General features: G+C 39.1%; 1 protein-coding gene across 2 annotated transcripts in view; it reads left to right on the top strand.

Annotated features, from left to right (window-relative positions):
- The window catches only part of CHAT (choline O-acetyltransferase), a 32,175-nt gene extending 19,743 nt beyond the window's left edge, over positions 1–12,432 (top strand). For both annotated transcript variants that reach the window (XM_017807205.1, XM_017807206.1), the window contains exons 10-15: positions 37–165; positions 1,287–1,409; positions 2,871–3,012; positions 6,144–6,206; positions 10,015–10,152; positions 11,862–12,432. In XM_017807205.1, coding sequence (XP_017662694.1) covers positions 37–165; positions 1,287–1,409; positions 2,871–3,012; positions 6,144–6,206; positions 10,015–10,152; positions 11,862–12,131 — 865 coding nt within the window. In that variant the 3' untranslated portion in view covers positions 12,132–12,432. The remainder of the gene's footprint in view (positions 1–36; positions 166–1,286; positions 1,410–2,870; positions 3,013–6,143; positions 6,207–10,014; positions 10,153–11,861) is intronic.
- Positions 12,433–14,843: the final 2,411 nt, after the last annotated feature.

Raw genomic sequence — 14,843 nt, 5'->3', positions numbered from 1 at the left:
CTGTGACTTAATGATTTCTGTCTCCCATACTAACAGGAAAGAAAATTCCAAGAAATTAGTCCGAGCTGATTCAGTGAGCGAGCTTCCTGCTCCACGGAGACTAAGATGGAAATGTTCCCCTGAAATTCAGACACATTTGGCATCATCAGCAGAAAAACTTCAAAGGTAGAACAGATGCTTCATTTTTCTCAACAGTGACTGCAAGCTGGGAACTACCCAGCACATTGTGTGCAGGCATGGGTTTCCTCCTAGAGGGCTTCCTGCCCTCCTGCTCCCCCTCATCTTCCCAACCTGGATATATTTAGCATCTCTTTGTGGGCTGGAGCTACTTCACTGTATTCAGGAATTGCATTTCCATTGCTTTCCTGTAATGGTTTGAGATTCCTCCCCTGTAAATATTAGGAATGCTAAAATCCACCAGAAAAACAGTTTAGTCCTATTTTCACAGGATGTAAACAATGCAGGTCATCTGTTTTTGTGGATGTCCTTTATGGGTTTGAGCTGATTCAATCTGAAGCCAGTGCAACAGGGATACATAGAGGGGACAGTAGAATACAACTGGTTTGAATAAACAATTTTAATTCAAGAATGTAATTTGTTTGCATTCATATTGCTCCTACAAAGGCTAGTTCTTCTGATTCTCTTTTCCACACTGTAGAAGGTTTACATGATCTTTGGGAGTGGAGATGGCAATAAGAATTTATTTCTTTCAATACTCAGGCCTGTGATCTCTCTGTAGAGAATTAACACAGTGACTGCATGATCAGCTGTAAGTATATCCAGTGTGGTTGCACTAGACAAGACCTCAAAGTGGCTAGAAGCACACATAGGAATGGGAATATTCAGGATGCAGAGTAATTCCTTTTTGTTTTTAAATAAACATAGTAGTCCTCTAAATTGGAACTTGCAATGAGCTTCCTCAGGTTTTAAATGCACCCATTTCTTACTCAAATGAACAGACTTGAGTGCCACAGCTCATGTTAAGGCTGCACAAAACAAGCCTGGTGTAGAACCTGTATGAATAAAAGTTACTGACTAGGAACAAGTTACCAAAGGCCAAGACTGTCTGCAGAGCAGGAGCCCACTCACCTCAAAGTGGGTACAGGCAGGAAAAGATCTCTGGGTTTTATTTGCAAACAAAAATGGAACATGATTTTGTTTAGTGGTGAACAAGGTAGTGTTAGGTTAATGGCTGGACTGGATCTTAAGAGTTCTTTTCCAAGCTTAATGATTCTATAAGATTCTTGCATCTCACCCTGGAGTAACTGCTTCTGCTTGTTTTCCAGGATGGTGGAAAATCTGGATTTTATTGCCTACAAGTTTGAGCACTATGGAAAGGAATTTATTAAGAAACAAAAGGTTAGCCCAGATGCCTACATTCAAGTAGCACTTCAGCTGGCATTCTACAGGTAAGGTTAATTCAGATCATTGGAACAAGGTACACAAGGTAGTGGTTTTTTTAAAGAGAGTCCATTTTTAACTCAGCACTCAAAAAAATGCCTCCTTCATGGAAATGAGTAATCATGCCTAATGGCTGTAGGACAGGACAAATAGAAATGGACACCTGGTTCTCAGACTACTCCTTTTCTTTGCTCCCTTTCCCTCTTCTTGCTCATCATCCCTGTGTCCCACACATGCCATTCCCAGCCAGTACCTTCCCCACAGCTGTCCCTGCCCTTGGCATAGAGAAGAGGGTGAGGGGATGTGGCAGGGAGTAGTGGGGTTTTCTGTAGCAGCAGCAGCTATAGGAGTCCAAGTCTCTGGGGCAGAAACACTCCCTTAGCACTGTGGGTGCCTTGGGAAGGACGTGGCAATAACCCCAAGCTCACCACACACACACCTCCTGCACTGCAGGGTGAAAAGCATCCACAGGGGAGAATTTTACAGCAGCATATCAGATCAGAGTTCCTACACAGGACAGGAACTACTGCTGCCTCCTTCTTCACAGACATCCCAGGATTTGATAATATCCTCTAATTTCCAAAGTCAAAAGCTCCTTTCTACATTGCCAGAACTCCAGACTAGAGATTGGTGGCATGGTTTCCTGCAGAACAGCCTATTACACAAATAATTCTGTATCATGTCAAATTAAATCCTGGTGTGGTCTTTACCTGGTCAAAACTAGAGGTGCCCAACACGTTTCGTGTACTCCATTAACATCTGTTAAACACCCATTTTTTGTATATTCCATTAACCAACCTTCAAAAATGACCTAGTCCAAGATTTTTGTCTGGATTCCAGCCATGATATAAATTCCATGTTTGCAAAGAAACAAACTTAGGGGACAGTTACAATCTGAGACCCTCTGCTTCAACTGAAAGACATGCTAGGTCTCCTGAAGCAAGGAATTGTGGCTATATACCTGGACCCAAATTAAACAACAGGCTTCACACTCTGTTCTAATTGCTATGTGGGTTTTCATTTCAGCTCACAAATAGTACCCTTTTCAGTTTTCTACTTTTCATTCACACGCTGAGTGTATTTTTTCTTATTTTAAATAAAACATATTTCAAGCCCATAAATAAATGATTAATTACACAATTATTTTATGATGCAGTACAAATAAAACATTCCTTGAGATATTTCAGTAAATTTTAGTTTTACTAGCCTTGTTTTTACACAGCAAGTCATTTTTTACTGGCAATGCATAACTAAAACATATACAGCTGTATGTAGCTTCTCATATTAGAAGGGAGTGAGCATCGATCTTTTTTAAGTTTCTTATAGAATTCTATCAACATTAAGATGAATACTGTGCAAAACATAAAAGTGTGTCTGTAACAATAAAATGTACCAAGCATATATTTCTCTTAGTCTTTGTGACTCCTTGAAAATAATTATTCTTTGCTTTTCTTACTTTATTCTGTCAGATGCCACAGGAGACTCGTCCCGACCTATGAAAGTGCTTCCCTACGCCGATTCGATGAGGGCCGAGTGGACAATATCAGGTCTTCTACCTCAGAAGCATTTGCTTTTGTAAAAGCAATGACTGATGACAAGACAGCTGTATCGGTATGTTGGTCTTCTTTGCCAAAACACTGAGTAAATAATGCATTCATGGTCCCTAGTCTCTCATTTTTTAACTATTAACTGAGAACATTAACTGAGAACATAGGGCAGGGTAGCAAGTATCACAGGATTTTGCTTTTTGTACAAACCAACCATTAAGCTAAATATAAATACTCCCTTATTTTTATTTAAGCATCCAAAAGATTCAGAGCTGCCTAAACAAGACATTATAAGAAACAAAACATCTGATTTTAGATTTAGTACTGTCTTATGAATGTTCTGTCATCAGATCCAAATGCAATTCCCTGGAGAGATCTAGGCTGAACATGCAAGGTTCAGGATCATTATACTGCCACACCAGGGGAATTGCCTGGCAGGTCCCCTGCAGTAGTTAGCTCTGCTGCAGACTGCAATGTGTGATGTAATTCCCATGCTTTGATTTCTAGATAAGGTGGATATGTCCTGGTTGATCTTTTTTGGTTTAGAGTTGTGTTTCTACGAAACAGAATTAGTTTTATAGGATTCTCAAGGGAGCTGAACCTGAATAATGAAAAACTTCATCAAGCTAATCAAACAACTCTCCAAACTGTCCTGATATCATACCGCAAAAAGAAAAATTAAAATTTCCTTGCTTTGAGACGCCACCATCTGTTTCCAGAAGCATGAGTACTGTACAGAGTAGATGGGAATGCAAAGAGGTACAGCTGACAGTATAGCTGCACAAACAGCATTGTGCACTGTCCCCCATCATCCCTGGAGAGCCTCCCTCAATGTCTCTCTCTGTGCCGCTTCCACCCACTGCACTTCCAGGTGGCTGTTTAGATGCAAAACACTGCCACAATATAGGTTATTTTTCACAGTAAGCCCACTCCAGTGGCAACAGCCTACATGGCTGTTCTTTAGAATTCAGCATAGCATTGCTAGAGTCATTGCTGGGGTGTAGATTAAGTGTAAATTAATGAAATATTATAAACCAAGCTCTAATGTCCCAGAGGATGGTGAAAATTTGCCCAGAGAAGTACTCTGTTCATCCACCTCTTCAGCCTCCTTAAGGTTACCATGCCCAGAATTTAGCTCCTGATGAACAAGACTCAAATTCCACGGTAAAATGATAACTCAAAAAACCCTGTAGTAATTCCCTGTGCTGAGTGGGTAATTCACAGCAGATTATGAGCATGCTATTACACATAATAATGACTACTGTACAGAAGACGAGAAGAGACTGTTGTTATTTGCTATCAGTGTCCTGCCTGACAAGATGGTTCTTGATCATATTTCATTAGAAGTTACTGTCGTGCACGCCTTCCTCTCCACACGTGTGCTCAGCACAGCCCCAGCCCCAACACACTTTGCAGCAGCCTGACTGCACTCCTGGGAGGAGCCAGCCTGCTCCTCACAGGTTGTTTTAACAGATCCTCCTTGTTCCTTCCAATAGCCTCTTCCTTCCTTCCGTGTTCCAACACTTAGTAACTTTTGCAGGTCTCCCAAAGCTTCAGCATTTCTCACGATTTCACCACCCAAATCCGAGGCTGTGCTCCCCTTTCACAGCACCCCAACTTGTACTGCTTCACGCAAGCAAGCCAGGGAATGCCACGCGTGCCTAGATTGAGCTCAGTCTCAGCCCCCATATCTTTCCACTGCATGCCCTGGCAGTAACAAATAGGGAGAATAATGGTTTCATTCCCCCTGGAAAACCTGCCATCATAATGCAAACCAATCCACTGATAGTTTTCCTGGCTTCTTGTCCACTGAGAGATACAAGGGACATTTATACTCGTCTGGGATTGTTCTTTCAAACAAACATTTAAAATCTTTGTTTTGATGTGAAAATTATATATATAATATATAATATTATATAATATGTAATATTATATATATTATATATAATATCACAGAAATAATATATATAATTATCACAGAAACATTAGAAACAAAATTAGTTTAATACAACCCTATTCCAAGGTGATTTCTTTAGACTTACAAATTGCCTCCAAATGTTAAGGGGTTATTTCTATTTTTTGGACAAAGAGCTGCATCACTTGCTTTAAGTAGCCTTGAACTACCCAAAATATTTTTTTGTTAATAGCCATTAATTAAAATAACATTGAAAACCATTTTCCTCCTGATGCTAATAAAAATTATCCTCAAACCATAGCTTGAACAGTCACCAAAGATTGATTGAATCAGATTGATTCTTTAGCAGGAGAAATATCTCATGCATTTGACACTTGCTGTAAAAGCAGCAGCTACTGACACTAGAGAGATTGCTTGAATAGCTGTAAATTAATCAGATTTAAAGACTGCCTTTGGTAATTTAATCTGTACAAGGGAACTAAGTCCTAGCTCTAGCCCTGTGAAAAAAATATCAGACTCTGTATTTTGAAGGTCCCTGATGGTGACCTTGACTTGCTTCTAAAATGAATTCTTTGTTCAAAAGATCATTCATCGTCCATAGGAGCTGAAGGTCTCCTGTTTATCTGGAGACCCAGACATTTCTGGCTGTTTCAGGGTCTCCCATAGTTGCAGTGTGAGACTTGATGTACAGCAGGGCAGCGCTTCTTAGGATGCTTCCCTTAATATAAAAGGCTGCCATTTGACAGGAGTCAAAATTTACTAGCTTGTTATCTGAAATGCGAGGCATCTGTGGAGGGTAGAGCAGCCTTGGAAAATTCTAGATGCCCTTTCACACATGGAAGTAATTTTTCAACTGGCTAGTAAAATATCAATAATGGCTTTCATTAATATCACTGTCATTGTCTAGATAAACCACTCTGGAGAAGATACACTGCCTGTCTTTTCTGAAAACACTGAATTACACTAAACAATAATTTTCCTTATTTCAAATGGAGTGATTCAATTAGTAATAATCTATACCCCCAGAATCAATGGAAGGAGTCCACAAAAGGAACTACAAACCACCACCAATAAACCTGTTCAACCCTTGCACAACAAGGCACGGTTGCTGATCAGGACATTCATCCCTGTGGCTTTTCATTTATAATGAGCACTTACACCTGAAACAGGAGCAAAGGACATTTGAGAGTGCTTGTGGTTTGGCTGTTGGTTAGTTGATGGAGGATGCTACTTCTTTGAGAATTTATTCAATAATACATATATTTTGATTACCCCAACAGGATTCTGAGAAGATGCAGAGATTTAAGGACGCAATTACAGCTCAGACTAATTACTCTATTCTGGTGAGTAAAACCTTCTGCCTGTCGGAATAAGAACTACTTGGCTTTTTCAAGAGAAGTATGAAGATACAATCACTAACTATTTTAGCACTAGAAAAATGTAGGCATCTCCAAATAGGAAAGTATCCGCCATGTCATCCTTATGAAAATTTCCAATGGCCCAAATAGCCACATTCAACTACCCTCACCTTAAAAAATACTTCCTCAAAAGCAAGATAACAAAATTGTGCATCAGACATAAGTGGAAAGACCATGACTCTCTGGCATTAGCTCTCTTATCTAGCACTGTCATGGAATATGACACTCCGTATCCAACCTACTCCCAGTGAATGTGCATCTGTGAAACACTTATGATTTATGTCTGTGTCATTGTTAGGAGTCCCAGCCACAAATTGGGATTGCACTAACCTTGGTGTTGTGCAAATTAAAAATTCGAAAACGGCCTCCATCTTAAAGAGCTTGCAATCAAAATTTCATAAAGGGATTTTTTTTTTTTTTATAAATACTGAAGAGTTTGGAAGGGAGAACAGTAGCCAGGTGAAAGAAATCTTTCTTCTTCGTGCTCTGTGATCAACATGAAATGTTAGCCATGAAGACAGCCAAGCAAAATGGCAGTGAGGTGTTCAGTGGGGTATGACAAGCAGAAAGCCTTATCAGAGATGAGGAGTATGCAAGGCCTAAAGCACCCAACTTAACTGCTATGTAACATGCATGAAAAATAAAGTTCCAACTGCAGAATTCAAATCCCCCAAATTTACAGGTATTTAGACCCATAAACTATATCATTGCAGATAATCTCAAGACAGTTGTAACACATCAGGAACATTTTTTTCCCCCTAAAACTAACCATCGATGCATTTTCTTATATTTCTCTTCACTAGAGGAGAGAGGTCCCTGTCTGGGATCTGATCCTGAGATGGACTGGTATTCTGTAAAGTGTATTCAGGTATTCCAAAGTGCCATTTCTAATAAAGGTCATTAACATTGAGGGAATGATTATAGTAAGTTCTGTTTTAAAGACCTGAATGCAGTGTCTAATTAAAGGAAGAGATGTTCTCCAGTGAAGAAATCAGTTTAGTATCAAATACAACTCATTTTCTCTTGATTAAAAATGAGAGAATTCAGCCTGAGTAATGCTGTACATCCCACTGTGCCAAGACAAAGCACAGACTTATTCTATAAACAACTTAGTCATACCACTCATGAAATTAATAAATGTTAATAACCAGCTATGATAAGTGAATTTGCTACCTATGGTTTTGCCTCAGACCGTTGCCTAATAAGCCCACATTGTTGAATGCTGTTTAGATATTCATAATATGCAAGAAAGCATTCACTTTCAGAGGTGGTTTCAAAGGTAAACTCAGAGCACTGGACAAGCAAAGCCTTGCTCTCAGGCAGGAACTGTGCCTAAAACTGTGAAACAAAAGAAGCAGGGAAGAAAAACAATTCTGTGTTTCAAGCCTTGTGCTGAGAACCCACATCTTAGAAACTGATACTCCATGTAATCCGTACAGTGAGGGGAAGATTCACTTCAGGGCAACTGTCTCACCTGAACCATCTCCGGGTAACTTCACAGTGAGCACAACATACTCTAGGTCTACTAGGTCACAACCAATGGAATTTCTGTACATCTCTTAAAAAACCAACCAACAACAACAACAAAAACAAACAAACAAACAAACAAACAAACAAACAAAAAAATCTACTTCATAAAACAAAAAGCAATTTACTGATTTTATTTCCCCTTGTTAAGGCTTACTAGTAGCATTGCTATCTTAAATGTGGAGCTCTAAAATTCAATTTAGCACAGTTTTTTCCTATGCGTTGACTCACAGTTTATTTCGTTAGCCTGTCTCGGCCTCTCTTCAGACATGACATTGATCTATGTTGCAAAAATGTCATTGCTAACAGCCTTATAAATCTTGTGTGATAGCAAAATATTTCCTTTGATTATCAAGTTGGTTTCCCTGTATGGGAAAAAGAACGTAAGCACAGTCCTGATGTATGCCACCTTCCTGCAAGCATCCTTGCTCTGTCTGGGCTGATGAACAAATAGTCTGGGCTGATGAACAAATAACCCTCTTACCTATGGGTGCTAGTCCTTAATAAGGCAAATAAGACTATGCACTCCCAACCCCCTGCTTCAGGTGCTTACCAATGGTTAAAGCTATTCTCCTTGTAAGAGGAAAAGCAAACTTGTGCTTTTCTTTAATTTATTTTTTTTTAATCCTTAAGAGGAAAACCAAGCTTGTGCTCTCTTTTAAATCCTGCCTTTTCTCAGGCTGCTTGTTTCCCTTGTTACAAGGGGCCTGTGGCACAGGGATATCAGTTCTGCTCTCAGTGTAGTACAATGTCTCTGGTTCAGCATTCTCTTCCTGTATGACTTCTGCCTGGATCAGGGATGAGCTACAGCTCAGTCCACAAAATCAGTGCTTTCACCAGCAAGAACAAACCTGGACTGAAGGATTTTAAATGCAGATATTATCTGAGACAATTCCTACCTGACTGGAAAAAATTTTGATTTGGTTTCCTAAGAAAACAAAACTCTGTAACTATCCTGTCTGCCAGTCTCCACTGCTCATTTTTGATCCCGTTAGCCATCTTCAATCACATTTGCTAGCAAGGCAAAGATCCTAAAGCGAATAAATCCCTTAAGTCTGGAGCATTAGGGAGCTGGGCAGAGCAGAGAGCCAAGCACGGCAAGCTGATGGCAGAAAGCCTCAGTGCAGGCTCAGCAGCAGTTCTTGTACCTGGCCAGCCAGCCACCAATGTGCCACTGTGGCCAACATTCAGCCCCCACACGTGCTTCCTATCACTTTGCCTGAGATCCTCAGACAGGAGAGGGAATTGGGGACATTCAAGAGCAGGGTCAGGGGGCAAGCATGGCTGGTTCTGCGTTGGGGATCATGGTGAGCAGAGACAGGGGCAAGCAGGACAGCAAGTAGAGACTGCCTCTTGCTTGTCAAGAACTTTATTCTCCTTTGTTAAACCCTGTTTAATTTAATCCTAGACTCCTGGTACCACAACTGTGGTACCATCCAACTATGCTGTCCTACACTTACTGTTTCCAATTGCCTCACTGGAGTGAGGGCTCAAGTAATGAGATATTCCAGCTCTGCAATGAAGCCAACACATGGAGTGGGGGAAGAAATTGGATATTTTGGCAGTGAATTAAATAGCAATGGCATTCTATATCCCCAACCCCAGTCTTCTCAAGCAGTGGGATATGCTAGTGGATCTGTGAAGGATCACTGGCAAATCTATCTCTTATTCTGTGAGCACTGCTATATTTTTTGTGGACACCTACCAGGTCTTTGGATCTAGATTCTATGGAATGACATATGCTTTAACTGCCAGAGTGAGATGCAGGTACCAAGGCAATGAAAGCTTAATATGTTCCAATTTTGAGGTGTTTTGGAGCCTTCTATCTTAAAATGTAACCCTCATGATGCACAGAAAATTCCAAAACATGCTCAGAAATTTCTGGTGTCCCATATGCTCCCCTCAGCACTCTTGGAAGCCCAGCCCATGATATTCAGCTCTGAGAGATGATAAACACCCAGATAACATCAGCACATAGTACATCCCAAGACCGTTTCCATTCTAATTTTTACATCTTCAGAGCACCACATGAATTTCTAGTTACTGATCCTCTGCAAAGTACATACTCAGAGTAATATCTGAACATTACAGGCTTTACATCACTCTAACCAAGTTCATCAACTCTGACCAGAAAACTAGGCAGTAACAGCCCAGAAAATGCCTCCAAACTCAGTTAAATGCTGGTGTCTTATCACCCTGTACACAGGCTATTACTGGAATGGCAATAGACAATCACCTGCTGGGGCTCAGAGAGGTGGCACGGGAACACTTCAAGGAACTGCCAGAGATATTTACAGATGAGACATATTTGACAAGCAATCGATTCATCCTCTCAACCAGCCAGGTGAGTTTCTCCTGTTCACTGGTCTTGCTAAGCAAAGGCTAATTCATTTGTGTTCTGCCAGACCTTGTGGCTCACCATGAAAACAATGTAAAAAAGTAAAACAAACAAAAGTGGTGTCATCGAGAACCATCAAGAAGTCTGCAAATTGCTCCACATTTTTAGTCCAGTTTTAGTCCATCAGCACACTAAATCAGCAACATAAGCACAGTAAAGACTGAATGGAGTTATCACTTCATTTGCAACATTCCAGAGCCCTCCCCGGAAATTCTGGAAATGCACACAAACAAACTCAGTAAAATTCACAGAAGGGCTCAGAGTTCCCTCAATTTCCCTACTACTTATGTTCCCATTCCCTTTCTTCTCCTCCTTCCCCCAAGCTCACAGCTCTAGTGGGAAGTGACAGTACAGCCACAAGCCAGATGGGCTGCCACTCTGAGAAACAAAAAGCCAAGAGCCATGAGGACATTTTACTCTTAAAAGTAGCTGTGTTTGAAATCTTTGAGAGCCTTCGGTTATTCACTGTAGGACTGCAACCCATGCAGACATGCAACTTAGATTTACAGACATTTCAGACGTACAGATATTTATGGATTTACAGTTATTTGCACATTCAAAGATACTTTTAGAGTCAACACTTCCTACATTTAATGTTCTGAATAAGGAAACATCCTTATGGCATACAGCCTAAAAATTAAGTGTTTCATTGCATGTAGTAGTAGTCCTAATGAAAGAAGGAATCTATGTATGAATTCATTAACTGAAACACTAACCCAACTGCACAGACTGGAACTATGCAACAAAAGAGAGTTATAATACCATGCTACAGCATAAAACCTTAATAAGTAATTTGATCTTGGCATAATGTTTGTAGGCTTTCAGACATGAGTGAATGTAACCAACACACTACTACATAAATTCTCTGAGAAACTATCCATGAGCAAAGAGTGCTTCTGAATAGCTTTATGGCCTTCGGCTGTTGCACAGCAAATTTATCTGACAATTCTATGGCTCTATTAGCAGGACTAATGGCTTGTTCTACACCATTAAAAAGCCAAATGTCGTTTGTGAAGGCTCATGTACACAAAGTCTGAAACATATAGATTTCTAACACATCTTTTATTTTCTGCAGTAGAAAGTGTTTCACTGCCTTATTATGCCATGATTAAACTGTAGTGTGATAGAATTAGAGCATCTAGATGCATTAAAATATTTTTATACATCATCCCAATTATAAACTATTATTAGAAATGGACAATACTAATATCTATAATTTAATGCAGTCTTCGCATTACAAGTTTAACATAACCCTAGGATAACCTTAAGAAATTAAAAACTTTATACAAGTTTTAGGTACCATGATTTTATGTATGAGAATTACATAAATCTCCTATCTATAACAAAGCTTATAGCTTTTTAATATCTATATAAATTAAGCAAAGAAATGCAGTCTAGCTACTTCAAACGATGCCAGTTTTTAAGTGATAGCAAACAAACAGAACAACCAAATTCTATACCGAGATCAGCTTTTACCTACCAAGGTAAATCAGCTCCAGGTCTGGACTTCTGAAGCCAGTGATACTCCACAGGGGGGGATTCACCACATTACCAGCATTTGTAGCATTTGTTTATCTTTCTCCTCATTCCTAACCAGCTGATTTCAGGTCTCCTGATTAATCAGAAATCACTCCTTCCCTTCTCCCTGCAACCAGGTTCCAACTACTATGGAAATGTTCTGCTGCTATGGGCCTGTGGTGCCCAATGGATATGGGGCATGTTATAACCCTCAGCCAGAGCATATATTATTCTGCATCTCAAGCTTTAAAGAATGTAAAGAAACCTCCTCAGTCACGTTTGCAAAAGCTGTGGAAGAAAGTCTCCTAGCAATGAGAGATCTGTGCAACAAATGCAATTCTGCTGTGGCAAAGCCACCTGCTAAACAAGATGCAGCCACACAGCTGCAGAGTGCCAGCAAACACTAAGAAGATGTGGGAATTATTCTCCTGATCCACCTTATGAAGAAACATGACATAGTTGTTCAAAGGCAAGATCATACTAGTAATAGAACAGTGTGCAACCAAAGTGTCATTTGTTTCTCATTGTTGCCAATATTTACAGCTCTGTGTACTAAATCTACTATTTCTTGCTTAGGAGTCAGCAAAAAAAGTTTGGTCTCCCTGGCTGAAATGAAGGAGGAAGTAATACAAGTATGTGTTGTACTACCATTTCTAACCATAATTAACTTGTGCCATATTATCATCTAAAAAACTGAGTAAGTTTGTATATGACATGAATTAAATACTAAGGCACACCATTTAATTAATATCCCCTTGCAAGTAGTTCTAAAATAGTCACATCTATTCCTGAAAGATTTGCATGTAAAGAAAAAAAAAAATTTCCCCTATTGGGAATTTTGAGAGTAACACTGTAAATAATACGCTGATGCCATTATATCTGGAACATTTGCATGACGAATATTTAATACCACCAGTCTATTAACTATAAAAGAAAAATTGATTGTTTTTAAGAGTGGCCAATGTGCATTTCCACAGAGATTAAAAACATAACACTAGTGTTTACATGTTACCCCAATTCAAAAATGCTGCAGAAATAATTTAGCCTTTATTCTGGTTTGCACTGGCCTCAAGCACAGTCCTGTTCTGAAAGTAGCATATTGGAGACATGACCCATCACAGAGAACTGGGAGAATTTTGTCCGTAATGAATTGACTTAATTATTTCTTTCTATCAGTGAGCAAAATCCAGTCTGACAGAGCAGCAAAGCATAAGTACCATTCAGTCCTACTTAAGACCTTTTCTGTTTGCATGGGAATGAATTTAGTCACTGTGACTAGCAGGAGAGTATATGCAACCAAACAAAATCAAAGAGCAATAACTAGAATGAAGAGGCAAATTTGCAATATAAGGAAGTCTTCAAGCTGGAGCTATAAATACCAGTTTTAGAGTATTGGTACTCATATCATCTTTGCATCATCCCATGTGAAGGGATTTATAGTTTATATTTTTAATAGCATAACTAGGGTATCATATCCTGCAATATACAGTAAATTCAATCAGGAAAATAATAGAGTATCTAGTAATTCCCATATTATGTGAGCGTTATCCTGAGGGTTTTCTCATTATCTCTTTCATTCCCTACAAATTCTTCCAAGGACTCATATTTTCAGTCACTTTCTCTCAAGCCAAAATATGTTGCCTTACTTATAAGTATTCAGTCATCATTTTTAGAATACACCTTACTCACTGACTAAAGACACTTACCTACCAACTCCAGCGCAGATCCCTTGCTACACAAGCTGGAACACACTCTGAGGCCTGGCCAGGGATTGCTTACTTGCTTGTGGGGAGGTGAAGATACTTTTTCTTCTTTTGTAGACTGAACTAATCCCACACTTAAGCACTCTCAAGCCTAAAAGCAGAAGAAGAGATTTATTACCATAAACTAGAGATGCAGACGTATTTCTGTTTAAGAACTCTAGATACACACTCAGTAGATTCTATATGTCTGTGCCTATTTTACTGCCTCTTTGGAGTTGCATGCATGCAATTAAGCAGTCTGCTAGATAAAGGATATTCATAACCCCATAAGTAAAGCACAGTGGGCCTCATAATCAATTGGAGAAAAGTCAGCTATGTTGGAGTAAATCAGCTATGATGACTTAAAGACATTAAGAGCTGGGCTCATTTCTTTAAAGTTATTATGTTTCACTTAAAATATGATTCATTACTTCATAAGCTTTGGTTCAAATCAAAGATAAAAATCTATTTTTAGATTATATAAATAATATCATGGCATAAAATCTTCCCCAAAGTTATCATAAAATGGTTTAGGTTGGAAGGGACCTTAAAGATCATCTCCTTCTCACTTCCCTGCCATTAGACCAGGTTGCTCAGAGCCCCATCCAGCCTGGCCTTGAACACTTCCAGGGATGAGGCATCCACAACTTCTCTGGGCAATCTGTTCCAGGGCCTCACCACCTTCACATTAAAGAGCGTCTTCCTAACATCTAATCTACTCTAATCTAAAAGTTAGGATGTAAAAATAAATAAATAAAAATCAAGAAAACTACCAGTCGAACCAAATATTCACTTAAAGAATACACTGTTCAAAATATAACTTTTAATTGTTCCTATACTATAATTATGAACATTTCTTTAGAACATTCCTGGTAATTTTTCTTTGTCACATTTCACTACAAAGGCATTCTTCATTTTTAACATAAATGTAGCACTACATCTTTTCACAGAATTTTATGCTTAAAATTATAATATTTGAAGTGTATAACAATACTGTAAATATTTATTTGATAATTTATTCATTTTCTTCTAATTAAATATATAATTTTATTTTGTATTCCTACTTATATAGGTACTGATAGTTGTTTGTAAGTATTACCTGTTTCTTATTTTACTTTTTTGCCTGGAATTTTAACAGCAGCTTAGACACTGTACTCAACACAGTCACTGTGAGAATTCAGGCTGCAACTACACCCACACCTGAAACGTTATTCCAGTTTATCATTAAGAGCCCCTTACTTGTCTACAGCTGCCACAACAGGTGTTTTAGATTCTCCAACTCTGCAAAATACTGGTAGTGGAAGATACTGACACCATATTTTTACTTGAGGTCCAGTGACCACCCATCCTTCCCATTTATTTAGCTAACCATTCCAG

Source organism: Lepidothrix coronata, unplaced genomic scaffold (genome assembly GCF_001604755.1).
Source record: "Lepidothrix coronata isolate B3197 unplaced genomic scaffold, Lepidothrix_coronata-1.0 Scaffold17, whole genome shotgun sequence".
In the NCBI taxonomy this organism is placed as follows: Eukaryota; Metazoa; Chordata; class Aves; order Passeriformes; family Pipridae; genus Lepidothrix; species Lepidothrix coronata.
This window is presented reverse-complemented; position numbering and strand designations above follow the sequence as displayed.